This window comes from Rutilus rutilus, assembly GCF_951802725.1.
Source record: "Rutilus rutilus genome assembly, chromosome: 17".
Lineage (NCBI taxonomy): Eukaryota > Metazoa > Chordata > Actinopteri > Cypriniformes > Leuciscidae > Rutilus > Rutilus rutilus.
This window is the reverse complement of record NC_140230.1, coordinates 37,474,648-37,490,441: the sequence shown is the minus strand read 5'-3', so window position 1 is coordinate 37,490,441 and position 15,794 is coordinate 37,474,648. Positions and strand designations below refer to the sequence as shown.

Here is a 15,794-nt window from a genome sequence, read left to right as displayed (position 1 = left end):
GGCCGCTGCCATAAATATTTTTACATGCCGTTCCATTAGTGTGTGAGAGAGGCTTTTATTGAGGCGCCGAGCCCCTCTCCTCTGTAAACACTAGAGCATGATGGGAAGAGGAGAGACCAGACATACATCAGCACCTCAAGACACTCACTCACACTAGACAGACAAACAGACAGACAGACAAACCTGTGTGAGTGAGTGTGTGTGTGTGTGTGAGAGTGTGAGTGAGTGTGAGTGTGTGAGAGTGTGAGTGAGTGTGAGAGTGTGAGTGAGTGTGTACGTTGAGTGTGTGTGTGCTCCCGTACGTCTGCAGCGGTCGGGTCGCAGGTCGTCTGCCCCACGTTGGCCTGCAGGAGCTGCTGCAGTAACTGAACCTGAGACGCGCTGAGAAACAGATCCAGACTGGACGTGATGTTCATCTCCAGACTGTGGCCACACACCACCACCTCCTGGAGAGAGAGAGAGAGAGAGAGAGAGAGAGAGAGAGAGAGAGAGAGAGAGAGAGAGAGAGATGACGGTCAGCTGATCATCACACACAGAATACCACACTGACAGAGAGCAGTGTGGCCTTTATTTCTACAGCACTTTATACAGTACAGATCGTCTCAGAGCAGCTTTACTGTAATAAACAGGAGAATCACAGAATCAATGATGAAACTTCATCAAATATGAGACAGACTTAGAGTCAGGAGTGAAGCAGCTCTACAGAAGAAGAGAGAGTCACTATTCAGATCAAGTTCTGTTCTCATCTGATAGTGTCAGTGCAGTCAGATCAATAATATCACTGAATATGAAGGCTATTATAATTGTAAAGCTGCTAACGCTAACCATAACACTAACCCTGACAAATCGTCCTGCATGAATTAAACAGGCATCTGACGTCTGCTAACAAACTTAAAGATTTAAAGCTCCAGACACTGAATAACTGTCCTGATGCTCATCCGCTTCTCTTTCTAGGTTTGAGTAAAGTGAATTCAGTGGCTGTTTGTTTAGTGATTTTCAGTATTTAAGGTCAAATATGGAACCGCACTGAAGCAAACAAACACACGGCCGAAAGCATTACTGTGCAAGAGCCGAAAAACTGTTTGTCTCGCTTGAGCAGCAGCTCAAACATTCCCAAAACACTCCTGCAGCTTCCTGGACACACACATACACACACACACAATTTCATCTGATGGAGGACAGAGCGATGTGTGTGTTTGTGCATCACTGGATTATCCCACACACTCTCACACACACACACACACTTTCTTGTACATCTATCTTTATTCATTGACACAATGCAATCTCTAGCCGCTTACCCTAACCTTACCCATCACAACTAAGTGCCTAACCCGACCCCTGACCCTAAACCGACCCTTAACCTCATTATAACCTTATCCCTAAAACCAAGTCTTGACCCTCAAACCGGCCTTTAAAGGCTCTGAGAAAGTGAGGATCGGCCAACATGTCCTCACTTTACTCTATTTGTCCTCACTCCAATGGTCTAAAGCTCAAACTGGTCCTCACAAAGATAGTTGTACAAACACACACACACACACACACACACACACACACACGTACCTCCGCTGGGCCGTGATCCAAAGGCTTCCGGTAAATTACAGCTGGAGCTGCTGTGATTCGCACTGAGAAATCCGTGATGATCGGCGACAGGATCACTCGCTTCTCCTGCTGCCGGCGGATGCTGCAAAAACACACACACACACACACACACACACACACATTCAGTGTCTCTATAATCGTCTGCGAGTCTCACAGCACTGAACCTTCATCAAACCTTCAAAAAAATCTCATAAACAAACTCAAAGGAGGATGTGTTACAAACTCGAAACATGAATCAACATCATTAATGTTGTTTATCAGAGAACACACTCAACTCTCTGAACTCACACATCAAACACACTTCTGTTGTTTCTATACGCAGCTAGTTATTAATACTATAACCAGAAAACTATCTGTATTTTTACAATTATAAAAACTGTATTTACTTTATTTTTATGATTTTCACGTCGCCAAGAAAGTTTAGCTCACTTCTGGGTACAAATTTGTCCCCAAAATATGACTAAGTAGGTACAAACACACACACGCACACACACACACACACACACTCACACACACACTCAAACACACACACTCACGGCTCCCACGCTCCCGCTCCCACACATGAACTCTGATCGGATCTCTGAGAACATTTGTGGGCAGTAAAACAAACACGCGGCGCTTTATAAGGTGCCACATCTGCTACTATTAAAACAATCAAACAGCGAAGCCTCTAATATTTATGGTGGCCAGTGGATTAGAAGCAGGGAACTCTGGGATTACTGCCGGCACACGATTGGAGCGTTTCCGCTGAAGAGCCGAGAGCAGGCGGATACTGTTACCTGAACAGGTGCCAGAGAGATCACATGACCTGCTGAAAACCACCCGTGCAGGACTAACGCTGATGACTAGTAGACATATTCTACTTCCTGTCAGGGGATCATGTGATCTTTCGGCTGCTGTACATGAATACCTAGAATATCAAAATCAACTGCTGGCGGTGGATCCTTTTCCTATTTAGCACCTAAACTAAACTGGAACCGGTTTCCTAGCAATGTTCGAGAAGCAGACACAGTCTGTCAGTTTAAATCTAGACTAAACAAACACATCTCTTTAACCTGGCATACGCATAGAACATTATCCATTTCTATTATCCAAACCAGTTAAAGGATTTTTAGGCTATATAAATGATGTCAGCCGGATCAGATCAGATGGACGACCTGCGCCTAGACACGACCACAACGCATGATGTAGTCAGCCGGATCCGAGTCGTATCCAGATCAGATGGACGACCTGCGCCTAGACACGACCACAACGCATGATGTAGTCAGCCGGATTCGGGCCGTACCCAGATCAGATGGAGGACCTGCGCCTAGACACGACCACAACTCATGATGTAGTCAGCCGGATCCGGGCCGTACCCAGATCAGATGGAGGACCTGCGCCTAGACACGACCACAACTCATGATGTAGTCAGCCGGATCCGGGCCGTACCCAGATCAGATGGAGGACCTGCGCCTAGACACGACCACAACTCATGATGTAGTCAGCCGGATCCGGGCCGTACCCAGATCAGATGGAGGACCTGCGCCTAGACACGACCACAACACATGATGTAGTCAGCCGGATCCGGGCCGTACCCAGATCAGATGGAGGACCTGCGCCTAGACACGACCACAACTCATGATGTAGTCAGCCGGATCCGGGCTGTACCCAGATCAGATGGAGGACCTGCGCCTAGACACGACCACAACGCATGATGTAGTCAGCCGGATCCGGGCCGTATCCAGATCAGATGGAGGTATCCAGTATCCAGTATCCGGTATCCAGATCAGATGGAGGACCTTCGCCTAGACACGACCACAACTCATGATGTAGTCAGCCGGATCCGGGCTGTACCCAGATCAGATGGAGGACCTGCGCCTAGACACGACCACAACGCATGATGTAGTCAGCCGGATCCGGGCCGTATCCAGATCAGATGGAGGTATCCAGTATCCAGTATCCGGTATCCAGATCAGATGGAGGACCTGCGCCTATACACGACCACAACACATGATGTAGTCAGCCGGATCCGGGCCGTATCCAGATCAGATGGAGGTATCCAGTATCCAGTATCCGGTATCCAGATCAGATGGAGGACCTGCGCCTAGACACGACCACAACACATGATGTAGTCAGCCGGATCCGGGCCGTACCCAGATCAGATGGAGGACCTGCGCCTAGACACGACCACAACTCATGATGTAGTCAGCCGGATCCGGGCCGTACCCAGATCAGATGGAGGACCTGCGCCTAGACACGACCACAACACATGATGTAGTCAGCCGGATCCGGGCCGTACCCAGATCAGATGGAGGACCTGCGCCTAGACACGACCACAACTCATGATGTAGTCAGCCGGATCCGGGCTGTACCCAGATCAGATGGAGGACCTGCGCCTAGACACGACCACAACGCATGATGTAGTCAGCCGGATCCGGGCCGTATCCAGATCAGATGGAGGTATCCAGTATCCAGTATCCGGTATCCAGATCAGATGGACGACCTGCGCCTAGACACGACCACAACGCATGATGTAGTCAGCCGGATCCGGGCCGTACCCAGATCAGATGGAGGACCTGCGCCTAGACACGACCACAACACATGATGTAGTCAGCCGGATCCGGGCCGTATCCAGATCAGATGGTGGACCTGCGCCTAGACACGACCACAACTCATGATGTAGTCAGCCGGATCCGGGCCGTACCCAGATCAGATGGAGGACCTGCGCCTAGACACGACCACAACTCATGATGTAGTCAGCCGGATCCGGGCCGTACCCAGATCAGATGGAGGACCTGCGCCTAGACACGACCACAACGCATGATGTAGTCAGCCGGATCCGGGCTGTACCCAGATCAGATGCAGGACACGCGCCTAGACACGACCACAACTCATGATGTAGTCAGCCGGATCCGGGCTGTACCCAGATCAGATGGAGGACCTGCGCCTAGACACGACCACAACGCATGATGTAGTCAGCCGGATCCGGGCCGTATCCAGATCAGATGGAGGTATCCAGTATCCAGTATCCGGTATCCAGATCAGATGGAGGACCTTCGCCTAGACACGACCACAACACATGATGTAGTCAGCCGGATTTTGTCCATGGAGAATTGATTGGATGGGTGGATGGTTGTGGTTTGCTATTGGTGGATCTCCTGTGAGTGACAGGTAGCCCTGCGCTCGCGCCAGTAAACACGTCTCACTGTCTCTCATCATCTGTATGAGCTCATCGTTCTGAACATTCATCAGCTGTGGTCGCCCTCAACAACCCGTCAGAAACTACCCAGAGTTCAGTGCTCTGTGATGTGGCTCACCTGCTGGCCATGTTCCACTCCAGCGCGGGATTCTGGGAACTGCGTTCAGTGTCTGCAGGAGAGCCGGCATTCGGTCCCTCGCGCTCCGGCCGCAGGTCGTCCCAGTGAGCCGTGCCCATGTTGATGCACTGGAGGTCAATCTGATACTGACGGTCCTCGACCTCTGACCCCGGGTCACGCAGAACCCCCAGATTCAGCGCCCGCCTGAGAGAGAGGGAGAGAGAGAGAGGGAGAGGGAGTTCAGTGTTACATGATTTCTGTATTATAATCTTTTATTATTATAATCCTTTATTTAATTTGCTATATATTTATTTTTTGCTATATCTAGCCATGTGTATATATCATATTGTCTTTTTTATTTAGTATAATTATTATTTTCTCTAAATAAGCTTTACTCTATATTGTTTAATGCTTTGACAATAAAAAAATTATGTTTTTGTCATGACAATAAAGCTTTGTGAATTGAATTGAGAGAGAGAGTTGAGAGTGTGAGGTGTGATCAATGATGCAGCAGCACACGCACACACACACACACACACACAGGCACACACAGATCTGTGTAATATAGTAGCTAAGGAACAGACACACACATTCTTACACACATTACTGTCGTATATTTCATCAGACGCACAGTGTGGGGAATCAGATTTTGTGTGTGTGAGTATGTATGCGTGCGTGCTTGAGTGTGTGTGAGTACATGCCACACGCGTGTGTGGGTGTGTGTGTGTGACATCAGCAGTGATGTGATGTGTTTATTTGCTCTGGCCCGCTGCGCTGCTGCTTTAAACACGGCCTGCGTTCCTAAACGCCTCCAGATGTGCCGAACGCTTGAGGAGATCTGATGTTTCTCACCAGTGTTCATAAACATCTTCACTGAGAGACTCCATCAACACGCATCACTCAGCCGTTTCTATGGCGACAGCGATCGATCACATTCACAGCGACAACACGGCAGGACGACACACTACACACACACATCAGGACACGTGTGCTTCATGAGTGTGTAAAAGGTGTGCTATATTATTATCATGTAAATAGTAATAGTTGACCAAGAAATCATCATTCTGTCATTTACTCTCCATCATGTCGTACAAGACTTTCTGTCTTCTGATATTTTGAAAAATGTTGGGAACCAAACAACATTGGACCCCATCGACTTTAATCAAAATATCTTCTTTTGTGTTTCGCAGAACAATGACACGAGGGCGAGTGAATGATGACAGAATGATGATTTTCGGGTGAACTCTATGTCTTTATGCTAATTATAGTGTGTGATAGTTTCTCATGTGAGCGTGTGTGTTTGTCTCTCGAGCTCCTGAGGAGATTCTCACACCACCTGACTCACGTCTGATGACATCATGACTCACACGGGCTGCGGTTGCCTCTAAACCGAGAACTCTGGGTAACAGCACAGCCGAGATTTACTGCCACACTCAAATTCTCAATTACATTTAATTTAAGCTAAATGAGAGTAATTAGTGGCGAGAGCAGCAGCGGAGAGACGGTACCGTGGTGCTGAGTGCGGATCCGCTCCGCAGGACACGCTGGAAATGACAGGCTGTGATGATGGTGATGGTGAAGCTGGAAGCATGTTCTCACACTCATGTTCTCAGCCCTTCCTGCAGGCCAAACACATGCCTGTTCTCCATTAGACTGATAAGAGTTTAATATCCTCATACACACACATCATCATCATCATCGTCACCGCAGAGCCTCCTCTGCCCTCCTGAGAGCCGTAACTCGCCGCATGTCGACAGCAGGACGAGCGAGCTGAGAGACAGAGAGCTGTGGGAACGACCCGCCGCCGCTACAATCTCACCGGGTTTCAACTCGCATTTCAACATCTTAATTGCTCAGGTCATTTATCTCCCGCCGAGTTTATATGACACAAACAGCCTGTAAACACACGATGGAACCAGCCATGTGCTCAACAGAGAGAGAGAGAGAGAGAGAGAGAGACAGAGAAAGAAAGAGACAGACAGAGAGAGATGGGCAGGGAGTGAGATAGGCAGGGAGTGAGACAGGCAGGGAGTGAGACAAGGGTAAAGTGAGAGAGAGAAAGAGAGAGAAAGAGACAGACAGAGAGAGATGGGTAGGGAGTCGGATAGGCAGGGAGTGAGATAGACAGGGAGTGAGACATGCAGGGAGTGAGACAGGCAGGGAGTGAGACATGGGTAAAGAGAGAGAGAGAAAGAGATAGAAAGAGACAGACAGAGAGAGGTGGGTAGGGAGTCAGACAGGCAGGGAGTGAGACGGGCAGGAAGCGAGACAGGCAGGAAGCGAGACAGGCAGGGAGTGAGACAGGCAGGGAGTGAGACAGGCAGGGAGTGAGACAGGCAGGGAGTGAGACATGGGTAAAGAGAGAGAGAGACAGAGAAAGAAAGAGACAGACAGAGAGAGATGGGAAGGGAGTGAGACAGGCAGGGAGTCAGATAGGCAGGGAGTGAGACGGGCAGGGAGTGAGACAGACAGGGAGTCAGACAGGCAGGGAGTGAGAAAGGCAGGGAGTCAGACAGGCAGGGAGTCAGACAGGCAGGGAGTGAGACAGGCAGGGAGTGAGACAGACAGGGAGTCAGACAGGCAGGGAGTGAGAAAGGCAGGGAGTGAGAAAGGCAGGGAGTCAGACAGGCAGGGAGTCAGACAGGCAGGGAGTGAAACAGGCAGGGAGTGAGACAGACAGGTAGTCAGACAGGCAGGGAGTCAGACAGGCAGGGAGTGAGAAAGGCAGGGAGTGAGAAAGGCAGGGAGTCAGACAGGCAGGGAGTGAGACGGGCAGGAAGCGAGACAGGCAGGGAGTGAGACAGGCAGGGAGTGAGACATGGGTAAAGAGAGAGAGAGACAGAGAAAGAAAGAGACAGACAGAGAGAGATGGGAAGGGAGTGAGACAGGCAGGGAGTCAGATAGGCAGGGAGTGAGACAGGCAGGGAGTGAGACAGACAGGGAGTCAGACAGGCAGGGAGTGAGAAAGGCAGGGAGTCAGACAGGCAGGGAGTCAGACAGGCAGGGAGTGAGACAGGCAGGGAGTGAGACAGGCAGGGAGTCAGACAGGCAGGGAGTGAGAAAGGCAGGGAGTGAGAAAGGCAGGGAGTCAGACAGGCAGGGAGTCAGACAGGCAGGGAGTCAGACAGGCAGGGAGTGAGACAGGCAGGGAGTGAGACAGACAGGGAGTCAGACAGGCAGGGAGTCAGACAGGCAGGGAGTGAGAAAGGCAGGGAGTGAGAAAGGCAGGGAGTCAGACAGGCAGAGAGTCAGACAGGCAGGGAGTGAGACGGGCAGGAAGCGAGACAGGCAGGGAGTGAGACAGGCAGGGAGTGAGACATGGGTAAAGAGAGAGAGAGACAGAGAAAGAAAGAGACAGACAGAGAGAGATGGGAAGGGAGTCAGATAGGCAGGGAGTGAGACAGGCAGGGAGTGAGACAGACAGGGAGTCAGACAGGCAGGGAATGAGAAAGGCAGGGAGTGAGACGGGCAGGAAGCGAGACAGGCAGGAAGCGAGACAGGCAGGGAGTGAGACATGGGTAAAGAGAGAGAGAGACAGAGAAAGAAAGAGACAGACAGAGAGAGATAGGCAGGGAGTGAGACAGGCAGAGAGTGAGAAAGGCAGGGAGTGAGAAAGGCAGGGAGTGAGAAAGGCAGGGAGTGAGACAGGCAGGGAGTGAGACGGGCAGGGAGTGAGACGGGCAGGAAGCGAGACAGGCAGGGAGTGAGACAGGCAGGGAGTGAGAAAGGCAGGGAGTGAGAAAGGCAGGGAGTGAGACGGGCAGGAAGCGAGACAGGCAGGGAGTGAGACAGGCAGGGAGTGAGACATGGGTAAAGAGAGAGAGAGACAGAGAAAGAAAGAGACAGACAGAGAGAGATGGGAAGGGAGTGAGACAGGCATGGAGTCAGATAGGCAGGGAGTGAGACAGGCAGGGAGTGAGACAGGCAGGGAGTGAGACAGGCAGGGAGTGAGACAGACAGGGAGTCAGACAGGCAGGGAGTGAGACAGACAGGGAGTCAGACAGGCAGGGAGTGAGAAAGGCAGGGAGTCAGACAGGCAGGGAGTCAGACAGGCAGGGAGTGAGACAGGCAGGGAGTGAGACAGACAGGGAGTGAGACAGGCAGGGAGTGAGACAGACAGGGAGTCAGACAGGCAGGGAGTGAGAAAGGCAGGGAGTCAGACAGGCAGGGAGTCAGACAGGCAGGGAGTGAGACAGGCAGGGAGTGAGACAGGCAGGGAGTCAGACAGGCAGGGAGTGAGACAGACAGGGAGTCAGACAGGCAGGGAGTGAGACAGACAGGGAGTCAGACAGGCAGGGAGTGAGACAGACAGGGAGTCAGACAGGCAGGGAGTCAGACAGGCAGGGAGTCAGACAGGCAGCGAGTGAGACTGGCTGGATGGTTTTGTTGTGTGTTTACATTAGAAACTGTACCTCTCGTTGCTTTCATACAGATTACTTAAACAGAGAATATTTGTTTTTGATATGATTTACATAATTTAGAATCAAGCTTTGTAAAGACATATGTCATGTCTGTGTGGCAAGTATTCTCTGAGTTACAGTTCATTTTCTGTCGCATTTCAGAATGAACTTCACACTGAGAGAGACGGCAGAACGTGCATCACGTTTATTTTCTTTATTTTACGAAAAGCAGAACATTTAGTTTTTATTAAGAGTGTACACAGATAAAAGTAGACATTTAACAGTTTTGAATTATGTATAACACTTGCCTGTATGACAAAAATCGACTGAGTTATTTGAGTTTCTTTCGCACTGATAAGAAAAAAAGCGAACATGAATAATTAACCATAACCATAGTTAACCATAACCAACCCACTCGTTCCAACATCCACCAGCTGAGAAACATCTATTCTGCACTTCCATTAGAAATGCTTCACTCTTGAAAGAATAATCTTGAATTCAAATAAAAGATCATTGGTTCTGTTAATGCTGCTTTCCTTGCACTTTCAGCCAAGAGATGTGTGTGTGTGTGTGTGTGTGTGTGTGTGTGTGTGTGTGTGTGTGTGTGTGTGTGTGTGTGTGTGTGTGTGTGTGTGTGTGTGTGTGTGTAAAAGTGTGAATTTAAGTGTTGTGGTTGTGATTCTCACAGTGAGAGCATCTCAGAATAGCATCAGAGAGACCACAACTATTCTCTCTCTCACACACACACACACACACACACACACACACACACACACACACACACACTCACACTCTCTCTCTCACACACACATTCACACAGACAGACAGATACAGTGTTAGGATTCAGATTGTTTTGTGTGGGTTTGGTTGTTTTGTTTCTTTTTGAAGGTTTGATTGGTGATTGGGGCGTGGTCTGAGCACACTTGAATCCTGTCTTGGCTCCTATTTAAGGAACGCAGTGCGACTGGTCGGGACGCTGTTGCTTGAGCAGTTTGCCAGATCGGTGCTTCAGTTTAGAAAATGTTACTTTTGGTTCACAACCATGCACTTGTCCTGTCAACATTCCATAGTTACACATCCATTCACTTGCATTTCATACTGACTGATATTACTGATGACTGACGGTTCGATTATGCCATTTTGTTAATTTAGAAGTAATAAATTCTTTCTTTTGAGCTTATTCTTCTGTGCCATCTCCCCTTAATGTCACATCGTTGTGCCAGCTGTGACATACAGACAGACAGACAGACAGACAGACAGGCAGCCAGAGAGATAGACAGACAGACAGATACACACAGACAGAAAGATGATAGAGCGATAGACAGACAGACAGATGATACAGAGAGATAGACAGACAGACAGATGATACAGAGAGATAGACAGACAGACAGATGATACAGAGAGATAGACAGAGACAGACAGATGATACAGAGAGATAGACAGACAGGCAGGCAGCCAGAGAGATAGACAGACAGACAGACAGACAGATGATACAGAGAGATAGACAGACAGACAGATGATACAGAGAGATAGACAGACAGACAGATGATAGAGAGAGATAGACAGAGACAGACAGATGATACAGAGAGATAGACAGACAGACAGACAGACAGACAGACAGACGATACAGAGAGATAGACAGACAGACGATACAGAGAGATAGACAGACAGACAGACAGATGATACAGAGAGATAGACAGACAGACAGATGATACAGAGAGATAGACAGACAGGCAGGCAGCCAGAGAGATAGACAGACAGACAGACAGACAGACAGATGATACAGAGAGAAAGACAGACAGACAGATGATACAGAGAGATAGACAGACAGACAGACGATACAGAGAGATAGACAGACAGACAGATGACACAGAGATAGACAGACAGACAGACGATACAGAGAGATAGACAGACAGACAGACAGACAGACAGATGATACAGAGATAGACAGACAGACAGATGATACAGAGAGATAGACAGACAGACAGACAGACAGATGATACAGAGAGATAGACAGACAGACAGACAGACAGACAGACAGATGATACAGAGAGATAGACAGACAGACAGACAGACGATACAGAGAGATAGACAGACAGACAGACAGACAGACAGATGATACAGAGAGATAGACAGACAGACAGATGATACAGAGAGATAGACAGACAGACAGACAGATGATACAGAGAGATAGACAGACAGATGACACAGAGATAGACAGACAGACAGACAGACAGACGATACAGAGAGATAGACAGACAGACAGACAGACAGATGATACAGAGATAGACAGACAGACAGATGATACAGAGAGATAGACAGACAGACAGACAGATGATACAGAGAGATAGACAGACAGACAGATGACACAGAGATAGACAGACAGACAGACAGACAGACGATACAGAGAGATAGACAGACAGACAGACAGACAGACAGATGATACAGAGATAGACAGACAGACAGATGATACAGAGAGATAGACAGACAGACAGACAGATGATACAGAGAGATAGACAGACAGACAGATGACACAGAGATAGACAGACAGACAGACAGACAGACAGACAGACAGACGATACAGAGAGATAGACAGACAGACAGACAGACAGACAGACAGACAGATGATACAGAGATAGACAGACAGACAGATGATACAGAGAGATAGACAGACAGACAGACAGATGATACAGAGAGATAGACAGACAGACAGACAGACAGATGATACAGAGAGATAGACAGACAGACAGACAGACGATACAGAGAGATAGACAGACAGACAGACAGACAGACAGACAGATGATACAGAGATAGACAGACAGACAGATGATACAGAGAGATAGACAGACAGACAGACAGATGATACAGAGAGATAGGCAGACAGACAGACAGATGATACAGAGAGATAGACAGACAGACAGACAGATGATACAGAGAGATAGGCAGACAGACAGATGATACAGAGAGATAGACAGACAGACAGACAGACAGACAGATGATACAGAGAGATAGACAGACAGACAGACTCACTGGTAGATGTCTTTGCGCAGTACGGAGCGCGGCAGTGGATTATCAGCCTGAGGAGCGACGCTCACAGATCCAATCTTCAACACAACTGTGTCTTCCTTCCTGTGCTTCATCTGTGAATCTGAAAACAAACACAGATCATCATCATCCTCCTCATCATCGTCAGTGTGTGAGTATGTGAGTGTGTGATAGAGTGAGACTCACGTGTGCTGCTGGTCGTGTCCTCCAGAGGGCAGAACACCCGGATCACGCTGGTGTTGAGGTAGATGAGCGGGAGGCTGCTGGAGGACAGCGAGTGTCCCGTCATCGGGTGTCCGGCGGAGACGCTCTCTCTGACGGGACGCAGTGGCGGGGGGGGAGACACGTGGAAGACCTGCGCCAGCCTCACCAGCAGGGGGCAGGACAGCACCAGGTCGAAGGGTTGCGCCGTGAGCAGGATCTCGTGCAGGTGCTGCGGCGACCCGTCGGTCCCGTCCTCGCTCAGCCTCTGGGACACTCGCTCCTGCCGCGCCGTCAGCTTGTGCCGCACGTTCCGGGTCACGGCCTGCGTGTAGGTCACCGAGAGGAACCCGTGCTGCTGGTGCGAGACCTCCAGAGCCTTCGCTGCCGTCTGTCGCACACCAGAGGTCAGAGGTCAGTCGCGGTTCAGGCTCGAGCGATCAACACTCAACAGCTACAATCACACAAACTCAAAGCAGCATAAGAACAGAGTGAGCTGAGACTGAGCGACATCAGTGTGTAAATCAGAGAGAGACACGACTGCAGCGCTGCCAGCAACTCTTCACAAACTCAACCAGCTCATGAGTTGATGAAGCATAAAACCTCTTTAAACAAATACACTATATTGCCAAAAGTTTTGGGACGTCTGCCTTTACATGCACATGAACTTTAATGACATCCCATTCTTAATCTGTAGGGTTTAATATGGAGTTGCTCCACCATTTTGCAGCTATAACAGCTTCAACTCCTCTGGGAAGGCTTTCCTCAAGGTTTAGGAGTGTGTTTATGGGAATTTTGACCATTCTTCTAGAAGTGCACTTGTGAGGTCAGACACTGATGTTGGACGGGAAGGCTCTCAGTCTCCGCTCTAATTCATCCCAAAGCTGTTATATCGGGTTGAGCTCAGGACTCTGTACAAGCCAGTCCAGTTCCTCCACACCAAACTCCTCATCCATGTCTTTATGGACATGCTCTGTGCACTGGAGCGCAGTCATGCTGGAACTGGAACATCCCCAAATTCTTCACACAAAGTTGGGAGCATGAAATTACCAAAATGTCTTGGTCTGCTGAAGCATTAAGAGTTCCTTTCACTGGAACTAAGGGGCCAACCCCTGAAGAACAACCCCACACCATAAACCCCCCTCCACCAAACTTTACACTCGGCACAATGCAGTCAGGCAAGTACCGTTCTCCTGGCAACCGCCAAACCCAGACTTGTCCATCAGATTGGCAGACAGAGAAGCGTGATATGCCATATGGAAACCCATTCCATGAAGCTCTACACACTGTTCTTGAGACACCAGGCACTGTTTTGTGCGGATGGACTGCCGGAGTGCGTTAAGGGTTTTCCTGTTAGAGCGGTGTCGTGTTAGCGGCCCGTAAGTTAATAACTAATGATCTTCGCAATGGAAGTGAATCAATCAATCAAAACTAACTTTAGCTGGACAATAACTTTATTCTAGAGCTGTTGTAAAGCCTAAACAATCCATTACGGTAATTTCCTATTATCACTGTAAAGCTGCTTTGAAACAATCCATATTGTTAAAAGCGCTATATAAATGAAGGTGACTTGACTTGACTTGACACTAACAGTTGACTGGAATATTCAAAAGTGAAGAAATTTCATGAATGGACTTATTGCACAGGAGGCCTTGGTGCTTGATTTCATACAACTGTGGCCACGGGAGTGATTGGAACACTTGAATTCAATGATTTGAAGGGGTGTCCCAATATTTTTGGCAATATAGTGTGTTTTAAACAATTGTACATGTTGAACTGAAGTGTCTGAGACTTTAGCACAGCACTGTATCTGATATGTGACGGATATCCTAGAAAGAAACTATGGTTGTGTCCCAAATGACAAACTCAACCGTCTAGTGCTCTAAAAGGTATTTTGTCATCCAGCATCGGATTGATCAATGACTTAAATATGCTAAACTGAATCTCAAGAACCAATGAGGTCTGATCTCATGTCACATGTGTGATTGAGCTTCTGTTTATGTTCACCGATTAAACTTTATATGTAAAAAAGCCTAAATTAAATGTGCTGATCATATAAAGCGAGCGTGTCTCTACAGAAGATTAGCAGGAGTGTTGCTGGCGGAGCGGCAGAAGAAGCATCTAGAAGCAGTGTGTGTGTGAAACAGAAGCAGTGTGTGTGTGAATCAGAGGCAGTGTGTGTGTGAATCAGAGGCAGCGGCTCTTACAGGTGGACAGAAGCTGAAATGGCTGAAATGCTCCTGCTTGCTGAGCGGTCGCAGCAAAACCGTGCGTCTGTTCAGCTTTTCAGTGCAAGAGAGGACGACCCCACCACACGAGCTCTCTTCAGCACTGCACACACACCAGAGGAACACAACACAGAAACACAGGCAGAAGTCAGAGTTATGATTGGCTGGCTGCTTGATTGGAAGCTGGTGAAAAGGATTCTGGGAGCAGAGAGAAGAGAAATCACCACAGGACTGAACACAAGAGAACACTCTCTCTGTCTCACACACACACACACACACACACACACACTCTGTCCAACATCAGGACCAATCGAAACACTGTAGCGTCTCACGACTCTGATCAGAAACACAGCGAGAATACTGATATTGATTCCCTGGTTTTAATCAACTTTCATCCTGATAAACCGATATTAATTGTTAAATCTTAAAGAATCGATCTTTTAGTCTTTGCTGTTTTCAGTTGAACTAAACTTCTCTAAACATCATTATCTGTAGCTCCTGCCATCCCATAATCACAGTAATCTTTGTGCTTTGATACTTTTGATATGAAACAAAGTCTCATCTTTCAAATTCTGTCAGTTTCATCAGTAAATTCAGTCAGTGAATGTGTGTGTGTGTGTGTTTAATGTGTGACAGATGAACCGATAATCTCTTCCTCTTTACTACCAGTTACAGCAGCAAATAAACATCAGTGAACATCAGAAGGAATGTTGAAAGATTCAGAACAACTTCCTGAAATCAATCATGTCTGATGTAATCCATCAATCAGTGTTTCAACCACGGAAACACGTCAGTAAAACCAATAATGTTCCTAATAACCTATTCATTTCCTTCTATCTGGGCCTCGAGTTGGTTCACGTAGTGTTTTTGCGCAGCGCGTCTGTGATGTACGTCACACGCATCACACACATGACCAGCGTCGGCCAATAGTGAGCCTACGTGGTGACGTGTAACACAGACGCGCTGCGCAAAAACACTACGTGAACCAACTCGAGGCCCAGAGAGAAGGAAATGAATAGTGG

At 48.3% G+C, this 15,794-nt stretch overlaps 1 protein-coding gene across 2 annotated transcripts in view; it reads right to left on the bottom strand.

Moving 5' to 3' along the window:
* Nucleotides 1-15,794, bottom strand: part of vps13b (vacuolar protein sorting 13 homolog B) — a 186,619-nt gene that overhangs the window by 57,370 nt on the left and 113,455 nt on the right. Inside the window, exons 28-33 of one of the 2 annotated variants that reach the window (XM_084385521.1) lie at nt 14,752-14,875; nt 12,530-12,935; nt 12,329-12,446; nt 4,899-5,102; nt 1,561-1,681; nt 303-446 (exon numbers count right to left, since the gene is read on the bottom strand). In XM_084385521.1, the coding sequence (XP_084241647.1) occupies nt 303-446; nt 1,561-1,681; nt 4,899-5,102; nt 12,329-12,446; nt 12,530-12,935; nt 14,752-14,875 (1,117 nt within the window). The remainder of the gene's footprint in view (nt 1-302; nt 447-1,560; nt 1,682-4,898; nt 5,103-12,328; nt 12,447-12,529; nt 12,936-14,751; nt 14,876-15,794) is intronic. The other variant, XM_084385522.1, reaches the window with a different exon arrangement.